General features: G+C 38.0%; 1 protein-coding gene across 4 annotated transcripts in view; it reads right to left on the bottom strand.

The window, feature by feature from the left end:
- Positions 1-9,291: 9,291 nt before the first annotated feature.
- The window catches only part of LOC105060673 (uncharacterized), a 41,437-nt gene continuing 31,308 nt past the window's right edge, over positions 9,292-19,420 (bottom strand). For 3 of the 4 annotated variants that reach the window (XM_073248152.1, XM_010944466.4, XM_073248153.1), the window contains 3 exons: positions 15,287-15,511; positions 11,976-12,069; positions 9,292-9,692 (listed from right to left, as the gene is read on the bottom strand). In XM_073248152.1, the coding sequence (XP_073104253.1) occupies positions 9,393-9,692; positions 11,976-12,069; positions 15,287-15,511 (619 nt within the window). In that variant the 3' untranslated portion in view covers positions 9,292-9,392. The remainder of the gene's footprint in view (positions 9,693-11,975; positions 12,070-15,286; positions 15,512-19,420) is intronic. The other variant, XM_073248154.1, reaches the window with a different exon arrangement.

Below are 19,420 nucleotides of genomic sequence, written 5' to 3'. Positions count from 1 at the left end.
CAAGCAACTCACTGCACTTAGGCACTGGACTACCTGAATTTCTAATTCAGTGACGGAAGGCTGCTGGGTGTAGTCAAGTACTTGATTTGTCGGTGCATGTGTCAAGATGGGATTGACCACTCCAGTTCAGGAGCTGTGTACAGTCGTGTTTCAATTTAGCAAAATCTTGACCAGGATAGTCCTAGTGAGGAGTCACAGGACTGATTGAGTTGAGCACGATTCGGATGATCTAATCAGGGTTGACAGTTTAATCCTGAGTCGTACTAAACACAGGGGTCAAAAGGATGAATTATACAATAACCATATTCACATAGGTTCTGAGTGTTGCGATTGCGACTATTCGACCTATCCGAACGTCGGGTACCATTGCTAGATGGTCACTTCGATTAGTACAAGAATTGGTTCCTGTGCTACCGGCTTGGTTCAAACCTGCGGGGTCACACACATTAGAGGTTCCTATCTGATCTGATAGCTGGTGAAGAGTCGCACTGGACTGGGACTCTTCGACCAAGAGTCCTAATGCTTGGGGACTCTGAGTCCTACGTATCTAAGACTTTGTGATCAAGAATCAGGATTCTCTGATCACAAGTTCCACACATTGTGGGTACCGGGGTCAAGAGTCCCATTGGTTTGGGACTCTTCGATCAAGGTTTCATATGATGGACTTTGATGTCCGATTGCCCATCGAATTTGGACTCAGTATTTATGAGAGGTTTAATTAGTGATTTGATCGCTAATTAACTCAATTTGATTGAGTAATTATTTTTGGATCAATTCCAATTGAATTGGATTCAGTTGGGTTTGATCCGATTAGGTTAAGAGTTGACCTAATCGCCGAGGTGGTTTGGTCCCTGATCTGATCAGGGGTTGGGCTTAGCAATTTCTGATTTGATTAAGATTTTATTGAGCCTAATTAAGCCTAATTGTGTTGGGTTTAACTTAGTCTAATTGTGCCTAATCTATTTTAATAAAGTTGGTTCAATTAGATTGGTTTAAAATTTCAAACCACCTTTGACTTATCTTCCTGCGCCACCTCACCCACCTACGCCTATTTGAATTCATGAGAAACAAGTTCTCGTGAATTTTTTCCTACGCAAAAATTTTCCCACGTCCCTCCTTTGTGCGCCATTTGAATGGATAAAGATTGATTAGTTGGCCATTCAAATTCAAATGATGTTTGAATTTGAATGAGCAACTAATCCTATGCGCCACCTTATCCACTTGTGTGCCACTTGCTCTACACGAGAAAAAGTTTCTCGGATAAACTCTCCACGCACAAAGAAGCCCACACCCCTCCCTTCTCATGCCTTGAGTGGATAAGGATAGGTTGGTTGGCATTTGAATTCAAATTCGATTTGAATTCAAGTGAGCAACCACCTAGCTTTATCCTCTCATACGGTAAAAATGCGGTCTTGCACCATTTTAAAAGGGATGAGAAGGTGGGGCATGCAAAAATCTGATCAGAGAGAGAAGGGTGGCGTGAGAAAGCTTTCCTGCGTGAGAAAAGAAAAGAAAAGGAGAGAAAAGAAAGAAACAGAGTGGGCGCAAGTTTCTTCGGTGAGTACCCTAAGGTTTTGGCCTAGGGTTCGGGAAGTGAGAAGGTGAGCTACGAGTGTCGTGAGCCTACCAAACTTCAGAGAGAGCTTTATCAACCTCTCAAGTATATCTGCTGACGATCCAAAGCATCTAAAGGGTCGGCAGATCAAGATCGAAAGAGTTCGATCAACATCGGCCGTCAAAAGAGTTCTGCGACGAACTAGCATTCGTGAGGAGCCGATCAGACTTGGAGCTTCGTGTGGATGACCCACAAAGGCCAGACATACTATGTGGCTACATTGCAATGATCAGACCCTTTCGACGGTGATCAGATTGCGGCGATCAACTACCCGCACAAAGGTAATGTATTCTGAACACATAACAGTAAAATGTTTACTGTAGAAGTTTAAATTTTAAATTTAAATGCATGATATATATATCATATTTAGATCTTTGTGTAGGACAAATGCATGTTAATTAATTAGATTAATTAATAATTTTTACTATAAAATTATAATTTTGAAAAAAATTTAAAATTACTATTTTATCCCTGCACTGAAATTCCCACAGTTGGCCCACCGGTGGGCCAGCGGCGACCGCCCCTCCCCTTCCCTTGATCGGCTGCCCACCCCCTTGCTCGGTCGCCCCTCGCCGCGCCCTTCCCCCTTGCTCAGCCAGCGGTGGCCGGCCGACGGCATGTCGGCGGCTGCCCCCCGGCGGCGGTGCCGCACGCCAACCCCTCCACATCCTTGGCCCGACGGCGGGCAGGCGGCGGCCGCCCCCTCTCCACCCTGCTCCCCCTCATTGGCCCTCCCCCATCGTCGGCAAACGGTGGTCGACCCGCGGTGGCCCCCCGATGGTGGCCCGGTGGCGACCGACCGACAGCGGCCCCGCGCGGTCCTACGACGGCCCTGTGGCGGCCCCCCGACGGCGGCCTCATGCGGCCCTGCTGCAGCCGACCAGCAGCGGCCCAGCGTCGACCCCGTGCAGCCCTACGGTGACCGACCAACGGCGGCGGCCTTGCGGTGGACGACTGACGGAGGCCCTCGACAGTGGCCGACCAGCGGCGGTCCCGTGCGGCCCTGCAACGGCCGACCGACGGTGGCCCCGCATGGCCCTGTTGTGGCCGACCGGCGATGGCCCCCTAGTGATGGCCCCGCACGGCCCTTCGCCCCCACGTCCTTGGCTCGTTTGCGGCGCCGCGGTCGCTGCACCCCCCCCCACACCCCTTTCCTTGGCCTAGCGCGGCCCTGTGGTGACTGGTCGGTAATGGCCCTGCAACGGCCGACCGACCGTGGCCCCCGACGGTGGCCCCGTGCACCCCCCACCTCCTATTTCAATTTTTTTATTTTTTATTTGTCTCATTATTTTTTATTTTTTATTTTTATCTTATTAGATTCGGATTTGATTTAAAATTTGATTCGATCCTAATTTAAGAATTTTAAAATATGTTGTATTTTATGGAATCGTAGACCCGTCAGTTGATCAATGTAGGATATTCTACGGTATCTGAATAAAATATATATTTGATTATATATTTTTATACAGACATCGTAAAACATATATATTGATCAATTGATTATCCAGTTTAGACAGTTTGAGAATTGTATTTAATTCTGTAGGTAATTACATTATTCGAATGATATGCAGAGGATTCGAGAGAAATTTCGGACAGTATTTTTTTTTAGTCTCCTCATATATTTTCAGCCGTATGGAGAGAACTAAGAAAAAATACTGTTGAAATTTCTTTCGATCCTTATTGCATATCGTTTGATTAATGTAATTAACCTATAGAATTAATACAATTCTCGAATGGGATAGGACCTATCTGTACCTATTTATTGATGATACGATGTATTTATCATGTAAATCTTTTGAAATGATAAAATAATTACTAATACTAAATTTTTTGATTTTGATTTTGTCATAGATTTTTTTGAGAAAATGGCCAGTACTCGGATTCGTGTATTATTGTATTATGATAGTATGATACAGAATAACGAAACAGGTATGCAAAACAATTACCCTGCAAACCGGATGATTAGAGTATCTTCATCATTATCATGTCAAGAATTATTGGACCATTTATACAGCTGTATTCCTGTAGACAAAGAGAAATATGAAATAAAATTGAAATGGAGATCTCCTAATCTGTCGGGATAGTTAATGCAGAGCAAGTATATCTTAGTTCCAATTGATGACGATGAAGATGTCGAAGAAATACTGATCTTTCTTTTGAAATATTCAGAATGTTGATTTTTAGAATTATATATTGAAAAGAAAGATGCACCGAGCTTTGAATACTATAGTCGACTTTTAACTCAAGCAGATAATACTGTTGGGCCTTTCTCGCCTTTCGTAACTCCTATGGTGTAAACCGATAGTGTTGAGGCCATATTTGCAGAACAGCATTCTACTACTGTCGGTCCTAGTTGTCCAATTATTTAAAGTCCTATGGTGACTTTTCTTGTGTCTTCTGCTATAGTGACTTCTCCTTTGGTAGAAGTAGTGGTAAGTGTGGGAGACGACACTCATATAAGGAATGATGACTGGGTAGGTGGAGGAATAAATTTTGATAATCTAGGCTTTGAGTCAGATGAAAGTGGAGATGAAGGCTATTGGATGGATGAAGACAATAGCAGTCAAGATGATAATGGTGAAGATGAGGATGATGATGAAGATGTTCAGCCTAACATTAATGTAGGAGAACCTCAATCTAGTTTGTATGAATCCTCATAATTTTTTAATGATATAAATTTAGATGATGGTGGCTATGTTAGTGCTGGTCGAAGATTGAACTCTGACTATCAGTTTTGGAACTCTTCGATGACTGAATTTTTTAAAGGTCTAATGTTTGAGAGTAAAGATTTTGTAAGGAAAGCTGTTAATCTTTATCACATTATGAAGCATCGGACATACAATGTAGTTCAGTCGCATTCAAAGTTGTGGTCCGTACGATGCGCATCATCAGATAATGTTCAAAATTGTAAATGGAGACTTCGTGCTATATTGTTGAAAAAATATGGATATTTTTAATTTACAAGATATGAGGGTCCTCACACTTGTTTGTTTACGGGGTTGAGTCGAGACCACAAACATGTCAGTAGAACGATGATTGGCACACTAGTCCGATATATTATTGAGAAAGATCTCGGTGTTAGAGTTGAAGCTATTGTGGCAATCATTAATGATCAATTTCAATATACAGTGTCATATAGGAAAGCATGTTGTGAAAAACAGAAGGCATTGGTTGATATTTATGGAGAATGGGAGCCGTCTTATGCTAAATTATCCTATTATATGACTATACTTCAACATGCAAATCTTGGTACAGTTGTTTCATAAAATTTTTTCAAACTATGAATTTCAATATTCGAATTTTAAATTATATTTTCTGAGCTTTCAAACCATCCATTCAGGGTTTTAGGCACTGCCGTCCTATAATCAGCATTGATGGCACGCACTTGTATAGAAAGTTTAAAGGTAAGATGTTAATTGCAATAGAAATTGATGTAGAAAATGAGATATTTCCATTAGCATATGTAATTGGGGATGAGGAGACGACTACAAGTTGGAGTTGGTTTCTTTTCCAGCTCAGAACATATATCGTCAAAGATAGAAATAGAATATGCTTAATTTCTGACAGACATCCAGATATATTAAATGACATCGCAGATGAGTCTATTGGATGGAGTCTGCCACGTGGAGGGTTACGAGGTGGAGAAAATTCCCATACTGTTACTTTAACTGAAAGAAAATGTTCTTATGAAAAGTGGAGCATATACAAATATACATATTCACATGTTTTAACTGTGTGCCAAGAAATTGCTGTACATTTTAGTGGGTTTGTGGATGATGCATATACAATTACAGTATATATGAATGCTTGGAGTGGCGAGTTTAATCCATTACCACATAAAGATTATTGAATGCATACACGTATGTTCAAATGTATTCCTGATCATCATCATTTGAGACCCAAGCAGAAAGACAGACCAAAGTCATCAAGACTGCGAAATGAAATAGATGTAGGCAAACAAAAAGTAAGAATCACTGTGGTATTTGTAAGAAACAGGGTCATGGTCGTCGTCGTTGTCCTATGATACTTCAACACACTTCAACTTCAAGCAATGAAAGAAATTAAAGACTCCGAAGATGTATTTTTAATATTATTTTATATATTTATATGGGATATTTTATGTATTTATGTGAGATTGTAATTTTAATGTTGCTTTCTATCCGAAGATGAACTGTATTGTGTGTTTAAGTTATATTATATGACAATATTGTATTTAAAATATATTTTTCATAAAATGAATGGCTATCATATTTTTCATGCTCTGACATACTTGGGATAATATCATTATTTTAGATTCATTAGCGTGTTATGGCTTACGATCTACGGTATCTAGGCCCTCGAGACACGAGTATTCTTACATTGCAGGAGCACCATCGGTCACAGACTATTTTAGATGACGGCATAAGCATTTCAATCCTACTCTTATTATTAATATTTTTTTAAAATCATATACATCATCTAATTATTATATCTTATTGCAGGAGTCCAGACACCTTAGACTACGACGATCCGATACTGATTTCTGGAAGACAGAGCATATCCCACTTAGAGTGGTAGATTATTTGCGATATCTTGGATTCTATGGAGTGTATCGGATTGGTCACATACAGATGGACGTTGGTCTTATTACTGCCTTGCTTGAGAGATGGCGTCCAGAGATACACATGTTCATCTTCCATTCGGTGAGGCGACCATCACATTATAGGATATCAGTATTCTTACCGGACTACCGGTTGATGGCGATCCAGTTACCGGAGTTGATCCCACGCTTACCATTCTGGAGTGGCAGGCTTTATGCTTACGATTGTTAGGGTTTGAGCCCGACATCCAGTTTTTCGATCATTCATGGCTCATAATAGAGTATTTGGATGATCGTTATCGATATTTTCATATTGGGGATGATGCACCAGAGGAAATGGTGCAGCAATATATCAGGGGTCAGGTGCTGCGATTGCTTGGTGGTGTTCTATTACATGATACTTCATCAAACAAGATGAAGTTAATGTTTTTGTCATTATTGGAGGATTTAGAGTTCGTTCGTAGGCTCAGTTGGGACTGTGCAGTACTAGCTTGCCTGTACAGGACTATGTGTCGAGATTTTTATGCTGACCAGAGCGAGATTGGTGGTTATCTTGTATTACTACAGGTATGTAAATTAAAATTTTATATTTTTTATATTTTTAAAAATTTAATATTGTAGCTTTAATTTGATATATCAGGTATGATTTTTTTTGAAATTTGCAGATTTGGATATGGGAGAGGATGTCGACTATTAGTCCATTACGATGACAGTTGCTCGAGATGCCACCAGAGCAGCATGATCCTGATATTCCATTCAGACTAGACGAACCATTAGGATATAGGTATAAAAATATTGCTTCGTTTACTTGAAATTTAGTACTGTTTTAAATCCGAAAAAATTTATTTAACATGAGTAGACTGTCAAGCAGATGGAACGTTGCATTCAACATTCATCATATATCGACGAGAGTGGCACGAGTTTATAGGTGCTAGCTGGATACATTAATTGATCCACATAGATGGGTAAATTTTATTTATTTACAAATATTATTTTACAGTATTCATAATCTATTAAAATTTTAGCTTACTAATTTTTTTTATTTTAACTCTGTCAATTTTTGTGGGAGCCATATACATATGAGATATTGGCTATATTGCTGCAGATATGTACAAAACGTCATGTACTAATTTTCAAAAATGTCATTTCAAATAGTGACTTTAATGTTTTTTTTTTTTTGGATATCTACGTAAGGCAGAGAGGGTATTGACGTGGCAACTATAAAACATCATTTCAAATAACATTTTATAGAATTACATTATTTTTATAAATAAATTAAAAATTATATTATTTTAATAAATATTTTTTTAAAATTATTTAGATAATGAACTCAAGAGAGAACCATATGGAATATTCGAGTCCAGTCGGTTCATTGAACTCACGAGGCTAACGTGGTTGCGTCTGTTTGAACGGCACTAACATGCTATAGCATTAGCCATTCTAATTGCACAAATATAATAAAATAAAATAAAATAAAAAAACGTTGGTCGTTCTTTTTTTGGTTTGGGGTTTTTTTGTTTAGAATTTTAATCACTAGTTTGATGATTGTTCTCCCATTATTGTTTTTAACCAAAAAAAAAAAAAAAAAAGGGAAACTAGGACCACGTCTCAGGACCATACCATATCACTGCTCTTAGATGTCCAGACTGAGATTTATAAGCAGACATCTTCCAAGTCTAATCAGCTGAGCTATAAAGTTGATAATCATATGCAGAAGAAATTAGGTTCAGAAGATTTGAAAGTGAGGAAGAAAAGAAACAAGTAGCTCCTTGTATTCTTCTGGTTTTAGAGCTTAACTAAGAAATTATCGCCACGTTCCAGATGGGAAATGTCCTTTTTTTTTTTTCCCCCTATTCAAGCATATGATTGGAATTTCCACAGCCATGTGATCTCGATACAAAAATTGATTCTATTAAACTGAACAAATCATATAGTCTCCACCACTCATTTTGTAGTCAGTGTTTCCTCCCTCATCTGACTCTGAAAGCAGGGAGATCCCGCAACAGGATTCATCCCGTATTCCTATCTGCTAACCAAAGATCCAGGCTGCTAGCCACCTAGCTCTAACTGGAGGAAGCAACTTTTTCTATCGTGTTTTTTTTTTTTTTTTGTCAATAAAATACCTAATTGCACTCTTTGGAACCAATGATATATCAGGAACTCATTCATATCACAGAAAGAATTTTTCTTCTCAAAAAATTACTTCCTTAAAATAAAATTTTGATATATTTGATGAGCTATAAAAAAATAACTTCTCATAGAGTTGGTTGAACTTCTATTTTTCTAAAACAATTATATAAAATATTATTATATCCTTAATATATATAAAATCATATTTTTTTATTCCCAAACTTTATATAAATATAATATTATTATATTAATATAATACATATATTAACATAAATATTATATTAATATTAACAAAATATTATATTAGTATAAATATTATAATAATATTAATATTTTATAAATATTATAATATTTATATTAATATATATTAAAAAATATTAATATAGTATTATATTAATTTTGCAATGGGAAGAAAATGGACACCTCAATATATATTATTATTTAATAGTTCATCTTTAATCATCTATTGATATTTTTTAAAATTTTAATTATAAATTTTTTAAAAATATTTTAAAAAAAATAATCAATTCACATCTTATAGAAACTACCTTTCCGTAGAAAAATTTTTTTTCATTCCCCCTTTTTTTTTTAAAACTCTCATCAAACGCGACAGCTCTTCTTAACTTTTCAAAAATTATCTTTCCACTTCCGGTGAACCAAACTGAGTCCTAAAATACTTAACAAGCAACATTTGCTCTTCACCCTTGCTGCATCAATCTAGTATTAACTGAGTCCTAAAATACTTAACAAGCAACATTTGCTCTTCACCCTCGCTGCATCAATCTAGTATTAACCCGCTGCCATGGCCCCTTACCAAAACGTGTATGATATAAAAGGAATAGGGGAAACGACTAGCATGAGACTTACTAGAAGCCTATTCATATGTAGGAAATAAAATAGTGGTACCGCCATTATAATCTAAACAGGTAAATAGACACTTGAAACTAAAAAAAGAACACCTGAAATATACACAAATGCACTAATTTATAAAATTTATAACATACATGTAGACAAGGATACAACATAGGTTTGGAGAATTTCCCGAGTAACTGACAGATAAAATTCCACTCAAATCTGCAAACCAGCATGCTTCACTATCAAATTCTCCTTCTGGAGCTCAACTGCTAGTATCAGGAGATCCACCATCTCCAATCCTGCAGCAGAAACAGGGTCAACTTTCTCAATTTTGGGTGCCTCTGTCGGTTCATAAAGATTTTCATAAGTAATAGCATCCTCTTCATTGCCAGACCAGCTGACAGGAAGTGAGCTCCCAAGGGCTGTCTTCATATGGTTTGCCTCTGAGATTATGTTGCTCAATGCTTGAATTATACTTTCAGTAGGACCAGCTGATGCTGCATCATCTTGCACCTGCAATAGACATTAATAATGTTCTATCATCAAAAATCAGAAACAAAGCATGAAGGTAATGCCACTAACTAATTCTGTAGAAGGAGGTTGTGACACGAGGAAATGTTGGGGAATCCTGTTGTCATGTAGCAGAAGCCAAACATCTAATTAACACTGGATGATGTTACAGGAATATGTCGACCTTTTTTTTCCTGTTTGTGCATGGTTCAATTATGTGACAAGCAGTGGGAATTTGAAGGCCAACATGCCAACATATCTCAGTATGACAGTATTATACTTGGTAAGAGGTTCGTGTTTCCAAAAATTTACTTTCCTAATTTTTAACAAAATGTATTGCTCTTCTTCCTAATTTTCTTTTCTTTTCTCTTCATAGTTTTCCTATTTGCCTGCTCTGGCACAGAGCAGACAAGAGAAGCATCTGGAGACAAGTAAATGCAGGTTCATAGATCATGATAAAATGCACATTACAAAAATTACACATGGAGAAAGCCTTTTGAAAAATACCAAAAGATCCATCAGACTTATCAAATTCAGCCCCGTTAAAAAGTTATGTTCGGTGGGCCATTCAACGAGGAGTGCAGATCCTTTGTGCCTCGCACCATATGCCCAACCATGTGCCCTGTGCATTAATAGTTCTTGTGCCAGGGCCTGTGCCCTGCATCACCAGGGGCCAACAGAGGTGCTGATGCAGGGAACCTGCCCTAGCATGAACCAATCCTGAGTGCCACACAGCACTGGGCATGGAGGATCCGCAGTCTCCAAAGAGTATTGCATCTGTCCCAAAAATGTGGAGATGTAGCAGATTTCTACGGAATTAAAATAGCAATAATGTTTCCACAGTAATGTTGACTCATTTTAAGGAACTTAGAAGATCTTTCTTCATTTTTCTGTGGGAGGGAAGGGTACTTCCAGCCAAATACTCCGTTTAGCTATGCATCGACTACAAGCTCCTTCAAAAGAGCTCCTTCCAAAGAATTAGGCAGTATCCACGAGTATTCAGCTTTTCTTTCTAATCTCACAGTTTTATATCAACAAAATTCTATAATACAAGTAATCTCACAGTTTTATATCAACAAAATTCTATAAAATGAGCGGTAAGCAAATTCCTTTTTCACCCTTGCATCTTTCTTCTGAAATCCTACAGGTAACAAGACGTTTCTGGGGAAGAAGATTGAGCCTAAATATAGTAAAGTATGATTCTGAGTTGAAAAACTTCAAAAGCAGCCAACTTAGAAATTACCACTACTATTATGAATGAACTTCTTCTCATACCAGCATAATGATCATGACCATCAACCCATCTGCCAACAATTTGAATTGGTTTTATGTGTCCTTATTTGTCAATCATCCCTGTGAAGAGTAATCATTGGTTTACTGCAAATTTTTCTCAATCCTTACCCCAATCTTCTCCTCTCTTTAACAGGAAAAGGTTTCTGGTTAATGTGTCAAATAGATTTGAGACATGGTTCATTGTTATTGGAGCACTTATACCATGTGTTGGTACAGGGACATTACCATACAATACTATACTGGTAAGGTATCGGCATGGAGCTTGATGACTAGACCTAGAAATCTGGTTTTCCTCTATATTCGCTACATACCAAATATCAAAAAGTTTGAACAGAAAATCCAGGAGGTAACTACTAAACCATAAGGAAATTGCAATCAAAGTTGCTGAAGCAAATAAACCTTGCCATGAAGATACTGAGGTAGATAAAACCTCCATACCTGATGAGCAAACAATCTTTTGCCAGGGAAATGAAAATAATAGGGAAATCATATATTTTTCATAATAAAATCAAAATATATATGATACAGCTGATATACTGAAACATGTTGCAAAAAAGCCTCAAGAACCAATGTTAAGTATTGCGATATTATTACCATAAACTCTAATTAAGTGTCACAAAAACAAAATTAATTTACTCCCTATCATTCAAAAAGAAAAAAAGTTACGTGAAACAAGAAAGAATTATCAAAAAGAATTTAAGTGTTGCTTGCATAAGGCATGCCAGCCACTGGATGGCAAAGCTTGTGTCCTAGTGATGCTGATGTCATACCAAGATATGCCATAACAAAAAATAATCAAAGAAGATTTAGAAATTAAAAAGAATACAAAAAGAATATAAATGGGTGCCATGCCAATGTAGTGCCGGTGTTGGTACTGCCTTAGCATAAAATCAGAATGGTCCGGCACTTAGAAACCTCAAGTAGCACATTGCATTAAAATTTGTATTATAATAGTATTTTTATTATTTATGTTTTAAAGGAAAGAGGACTAACCTTTAAAAGTAAAACATGAAGCCTGCGAACTGAAGAAGTGACACGTTCCATATTTGCCATGGTTTCCTGAAGGGCTGCATTTTCAATTTTCAACCTGAAATTGATTAATGATAAAAAATTAATGATCAGAAAAGTAAATGTGATATTAAACTGAAATTGGCTACATATTTGCTCCATTCTATACTTTAATTTGACGACATAGGTATAAGCTACAAACAGATACACACATGCAAAGAAGGGATGAGAAAAATTCATTGTACGAAATCCTTTTGAAATAAAATGTTATGCAAGGGAAATTTAAACTTAAAACTAATCCCAATCTCATGAAGATTTTTGCTGCTGCCCTATATACAGCAATAAGTCAAATAATGGCCTATTTTTGTGCAAGTTACAGATCTTGCTTTTAGAGATTTAGTAGAATATCAGGTCAATTGGGGCTTAGTTTATTTCTTATTTCTTTTCTGTTGTATGAGGGATTTCAGGAGATCCACAATTTTATCATAGTTATCTTTCTTTCTTCATGTGAATAGTCCAAGATGATTCAAATTAATAAGAATAGGGAAACCAGCCAAAATATGTTAAAAAAGGAAATTAGTCTTCTTGTGGACTGGAGCATTTTCATTTCTCTTGATGATGGCGGAAAAAAAAACTACAAAAAATAAAGCCCCCCAGGTGCTGGTCCCCATATTCTCAATGTACCTCCCTCCCTCCCTCTCTCTCTCCCTCTCTCTGTGATTAAGAATATTCATAAACAAACCTTATATTAGTCCATAGTGCCTATATATATTCTGATACTCTCCAGTCTCCACCATTTAAAGACCACATAAAACAGGTTCCAGAAAGTTCTTCGAGAATCAGCAAGAACTTCACATATAAAGAAACTTATTGATGAAATGTTCAAACACATATGATCAAGGAAACAAAGTCTTGAATTAAGTAATAGCATTGAGAAGTAGTGAAACAGATAAGTGAACAACAGGAAAATATAGTAGTTTAGGCTCAATCAGTCTGAACAATTTACAATTAGAAATAAAAAATGGATTAAACATGTAGAAGAGGATACGTGTGTGTGTGTGTGTGAGAGAGAGAGAGAGAGAGAGAGAGAGATGGACTATGCTCCTTTGGAGAGGAGAGGATATCTACTCCTTTAGGTTGAAAATCAATAATCAGGCACCCAAAGGAAGATCCATTCAATTGATCATGATCTATACCATTAAAAATGCATCGAAACCGAAAATGAACAGTTAAATAATATGAGATCATGTTTTGCTATAATCTAAGCACTAAACTCTATTGACTTTCGTTCTATGCATGTTTTAACATGAACAAAGCATGATCAGTAAGGTGGATTCTCAATTTAAATGCTTTATCATCACTTTAGCATCCTAGCATAACAAAAACCATCCATTTTTGTGCCTACTTAATACATAGAATGGAGATTACCAAAACATATGATTTTTGGTTTCTAGGTATTTCTAGTAGTATAGATTATGACCAGTAGCGTAGGTCTTCTGTTTGGATGCCTGATTGTTGATTTCAAACCTAAGAGCGGTAAATACCCTATCTTCTAAAGAGGAGCTTAGTCCTTTTCTATATAATTACATATAAACGTATGTGTGTCTGTGTATGTGTATGTGCGCGTATATTTATGTATGACAAACACACTTATGACCTATTATTTCTAATATATGTTAGATTGGATTGGTTTTATCCAAAGTTCGCGGCTCGATATCGGAATCCATTCCAATTGCTGATCGGTACGATACCATACCGGATATAAAAAAATCAAAAAAAATCCCATCCAACAGCACAAAAAAAAAAAAAAAGACCGAACCGAACCGGCCCCGAACTGTACTGAACCGCCTGGTATCAAACAGTTTGGGCTGATACCGTATTGAACCAACCGCTTTGGTCTGGTTTATGCTATTTTCCGAAAATCCGGTCTGAATCGGACCGGTTCCCCACTGGTACGGTACGGAGTGTACCGGCCAGTTTAGACCAGTACGGAATACCATGATTTTATCAGTTTTAGGAAAAACCCTTCTTCTAATTATATCTTGAGACTTGTCGATCTAATTTGGTATAACAACACCAAATATTACACAATAGAAAGTAATCATAGGTTTAGCAAAGAGACGTGTCATAATCAAACATTATTAATTAAGATGCAACAATGCATCCTAATCAGGTTAAAAATATTAATCATGGGATATGACAGCAATCACTTGAACTTCGTCAATGTAAAATATGGATTTTCCTAAACCGCTTAAGTGAAGAACAAGCCCCTTTTATCTTCCTTATATAGAATTCTAATGCAGGATTGGTGCTTGACCTTATTTCTATTTATTAATTAACTTATTTGGCCCTCAAATATCTACCTGACCCCAATCATTAACTATCAGCTATTTTTTGTAATAATTTATACAAGTAGATATTATTAAAAACATTTTTAATCTTAATAAATTAAAAGAATAACTTGAAGTATTGTAGCTTACAAAACATCAGTAACTTCATCACAATCAGGAATATGAAGTTTAAATCTTCTCTGGATATCGGTCTATTTAATTAACTCCAGCTATGGACTCACAGCTTTCTTTCACTGATAGTGTTTATAAGAGTAGGTGGAACCAAAAGTGCTTTTCCCAACTGCAACTATTATACTCAGACTATTGTATTCTAAGAATCATTTTGCAGAACAAGCCCTTAATAACTTCATTACTGTCGAGAATATAGAGTTTATATATTTTAGGAATTTTTACACTACATGCACAAATATATGAGTATATGCAAACACACGCATGCATATGTGTGTTTAGAGGAAAGTGACAATGGGGGGAAGGAGGGGGGATGCGCGCGTGCGCGCACACACACACAGAGAGAGAGAGAGAGAAATGTTTTTCTTTTTCTTGGACAAGTAAATAACTAGGTAATTAGTAGAACAAAAATATCGCTGTTTTACCTTCAGGAAAGTGATTATCTTTCTCTTGAACCTTAAAAGGGGCCAGGCCATATCAGATTTTATTATGTACATTTTCTTAGAAAAATATTTTATTCCCTATTCAGAGTGAAAATAATAATCGCTTCCATAATTTATCTTTGGCAAAAAAAAATAACAGGATGCTGAATACTTGTATTTGCAGTGAAAATTTATAGCACAATCCTGTATGCATCTCGTTTAAACCCTTCAGGAAATCAAAAAAGGGTCCTTTTCAGGTATCTTATGCAGACAAAATATAATTGAATGATGGATTGGAAATCAAATCATGATGCTAAACACTTCCTAATATAAAACAATAAGCATCACTCTGAACCTTGCCAGATCCATGGATTTGAGGTCTTTCTTATTATTCGAATTGCCTTCACCAGAGCTTCCATAACTATCACCATCATGTTGACTATGATCATTCCCCATCCAACGCTTCAAGTATGTTTTCTTTAAAAGATTCTTCAATCTTCCTTCTCGCTCATGAATGGCTACGTTTTTGTCCGAATCATCAGCCAAATAATTGCCATGTTTCACACTATGGCTGCAATTTCTGTAGCAGCATATGATAATAAGTAGATATAGATACCTTAGGAAAGTTGTCAACAAAAAGAAACGAATAGATAAAAGATGCCCACTATTAATTATTGTACAATAAAACAACATATTCATGCAAAGAGTTGGTAATACACATCAGAACTATTTCCCCAAAATGTAAGCCATATATAAAAGCAGAAAATGGAATTACAAGAAGCATGAGTGATTAAAAGATATTCAGGAAGTTTCTCATTGCTCGAGGGACATTATATTCACTCTCTTAACATCTCACCCTTAAAACTAATCCAACCTAATTCATTCAAAACCTTTTTCATTACCTTTAGTCAATTGTACTGATTTAGAATATATGCAAGTAGTATGGGTGTATTCAAGGTTTTAATTTAAATACCATGGGATGAGGCCATCTCAGTTACACCCCATGTACCGAAACTCGGGATGGTGGATGTTTTGTCCCATCCCAGTTTGTGTCTTGACTCATCTCATCTTGGTCCATTTCTCGACTCATCCCAACACTTAGAATGGGTGGGACACCCCACCGTGCCATTGATATGTCCAACCTTGGGTACATTAGTCTTTTATCTTTCTACAGAATTTTTAGTTTAAATAAAAAAGTTAGATAAATGTAAGTTTTGTTTATAAATCTAAAAATCATGATAAAAAAGGAAAAGATAAGTCCAATCCATACAACAACAATCATGGATCCTGTTGCGGCCAATCTCCTGGAGCGCCTGACATCGGTGAAGAGCATCTGCAAAAAAAATCTACGCTGATCGGAGTTGTGTCTAGCGGGGATCCTCCGATGCTTAAGTCAGTGGGGAGTAGACGAACAGTAAGTTGAATATAGAAAGTGGCAGAGTGTTTGACCAGAAATATTTGACCAACACTGTTCATTTACCTCCCTTGTATAGACAAATTGTTAGTAACCGTTTGTAACGGCTAGGCACATCGATTCCGCTTATTTTGACTTTGTGGTGTCATGAAGTGGACAGTTAATGCCTACTTAGTGGGCAGCTGATGACCTGATCATAGAAGTAACAGTTACGCGCTTAGTGCGCTGACGGTTACGCGCTGATTGCGCTGACGGTTACGCGCTGAGTGAGCTGATGGTTTCTGATAAGCCGACTGAGGGTCGTTGATACCGACTGATAGTCGGTGATTCCAATGTTATGTCGGAGTCGTCGATGGAATCGTCGATGGCATACCGACAGAATATTGTTACCAACTGGATGCCAATAGGATGCTACTACCAACTGGAAGTCGAGTTGTCTTAGTCAGTCACTACTTGAGTAGATGATCGGTGATAGGTTGTCGGTGTCAAATGCTGATAAGGCAGTCGGTGTGGCAAATCGTCAACTCCTTTGACTGATTAGACCATTCGGCTTGACATCGATCAACGACACATGGTTGCCATTGTTGAGTCAGAGATATCATGCATCGAGTGCAAATCGGGGTAGCAGAATCCGTTGCCCCAATAGTTGCCCCTCACTTCCAAGTTCAAGATGACTTGACACGTTGGACGATAGGAGTATCTTTTGTTATGATTTGGCGCTAGATTCTATAGTCATTTTGGCCGTTGGTATTTATGATTTCTTTGAAAACTGAACCGTCAGCCACTTTATCATTTCGAAGGTCGTGTAATTATTATTGGAGTGTCACTTCAAGGAGACGGTTATTTAATGTTGCAGGCGACTAGATGGCGGGAAGATATGACTTGATTTGATTTCAACCAGTTGGCCGTTGCCACGCGTCGGACGATTGTCGGCTCCTAGCGATTCACGCGGATTGTGCCTACTGCTGAGAAAGAGCCGGCTGTCGGGGTCCAAGAGATCGATGCAACAACGGCAACTGGAGAGACAGTCGATGGAGTCGATGAAAGGAAGTCGGTGTAGCTTAGTCCGATTTTCGTATTTGGACCTTAGTTCACTTTTTGTAATCCCTTTGTCTTTTTACAGTAATGAAAGTAAATTTTTCTAAGTGTTAAGTACTTATCTTTTCTTTTTTTTACTTGAATAATTGATTAACTGATTAACTTTGACTGTCTGGAGTTGGTGCTCAACCGATCGAAATCAGCATTATCAGTCGACATTATCTGATTGGAGTCGATATTTACCGACCAGAGTCGGTGTTAGCCGACTGGAGTTGGTCTTTTGCCGATCGGAGTCGATGACCTGCCGACCGAAATCAGTCTTTTGCGGATCAGAGTCAATCTTTTGCCGATCTGAGTCGGATCGGCATGTTGTTCCACCCGATCATAGTCGAACTGGCATATTGTTCCATCCGACCGTAGCCAAGTCGGCATGTTGTTCCGTCCAACTATAGTCAAGTCGGCATGTTAGTCCTCTTGGGATTCATTTCGATTCGGAAATTGGTATTTTTCTACTTTGGCCCTTCGGAGCTTGAGCCAAAGCTTGTATTTGTCATCGAATCATCTTTTGAGCTGGAGCTCATATTTGTCGTCGAATCATCTTGAGCCAGAGCTCATTGTATTATATTTCAATTAAAAGTATGTTGAAAATCGAACTTGTTCGAATATATTATGTCGTAAGGACAACTTTACTGAAGATACAGTCTTAGATTGTTGACATTCCATATCTGAAGGGCAATCGTTCGGTCGTAAAGGAATATTGTTGTAGATTGTTCCGTTGATCCGAAACATGATCGTAAGTCATTCCATTGTAGAGGAGCATAGTTATTATTTAGAGGAACTTTCCGAATCGCCGATCAGGATCGATTCGTCATTTGGAGGGAGCTTTTTGTATCGTCGATCACGATCGATTCATCATTTAGAGAAGCTTTTCGAATCGTCGATCACGATCGATTCATCATTTAGAGGAGCTTTCAGAATCATCGATCAGGATCGATTCGTTGTTTGGAGAAGCTTTCCGAATCGTCGATCACGATCGATTCATCGTTTGGAGAAAGCTTTCAGAATCATCGATCATGATCGATTCATCATTTGGAGAAACTTTCTAAATGTACATTGTCATTTCTCCTTATCAGCTTTATGGAGGGGAATAGGTGGCGATCGACGCGTTGAGAGTGATAGGCTGAGTGGTATGGCTAATCCCACCGATGAGACTGTCTTCGAGATTACGCCACCATCGATGGTTGGCTGTGTTGAAATGAGGCAGCTAATGATTGGCGGTATCGATTTGAAGGAGTGATCGAGGATGGTGGGGCTCCTTTGATTGTTGCTGTGGAGCATGGGGCTCTACATTCTGGCTCAAATAGCCTCTTCCCATGGAAAGATCGCCAGCCACTGTTGATGGATGTCTTCTGGATTTTTCCTCTTGCCATTGCTCTTTGAGGGTTTGTTTGCCCCCTACCTGATGCGCCAATCTGTTGCGGCCAATCCCTTAGAGCGTCTGATATCGGTGAAAAACACCTGCAAAAGAAGTCCACACTGATCGGAGTTGTGTTCGATGAAAATTCTCCGATGCTTAAGTCAGTGGAGAGTGGGCGAACAATAAGTCGAATATAGACAGTGGCAGAGTGTTTGTCCAGAAGTATCTTACAAACACTGTTTATTTACCTCCCTTTTATAGACGAATTGTTGATAACCATTTGTAATGGTTAGGCACGTAGGTCCCGCTTATTTCAACTTTGTGGTGTTGTGGAGTAAGCAGTTAATGCCTACTTAATGGACAACTGATAGCCTGATCATGGAAGTAACCATTACGCACTTAGTGCGCTGACAGTTACGCGCTTATTGCGTTGACGTTTTCTGATAAGCCGATTGGAGGTTGGTGATATCGACTGATAGTCGGTGATCCCAATGTTATGTCAGAATCATCGATGGTATCATCGATGGCATGCCGACAGGATGCCGTTACATGCCGACAGGGTGCCGCTACCGACTAGATATCGGGTTGTTTTAGTCGATCACTGCTTGAGTAGACGATCG

Source organism: Elaeis guineensis, chromosome 13 (genome assembly GCF_000442705.2).
Source record: "Elaeis guineensis isolate ETL-2024a chromosome 13, EG11, whole genome shotgun sequence".
Classification (NCBI taxonomy): Eukaryota; Viridiplantae; Streptophyta; class Magnoliopsida; order Arecales; family Arecaceae; genus Elaeis; species Elaeis guineensis.
Note: the sequence above shows the minus strand (reverse complement) of the source record. Positions and strands in the feature narration are given on the sequence as shown.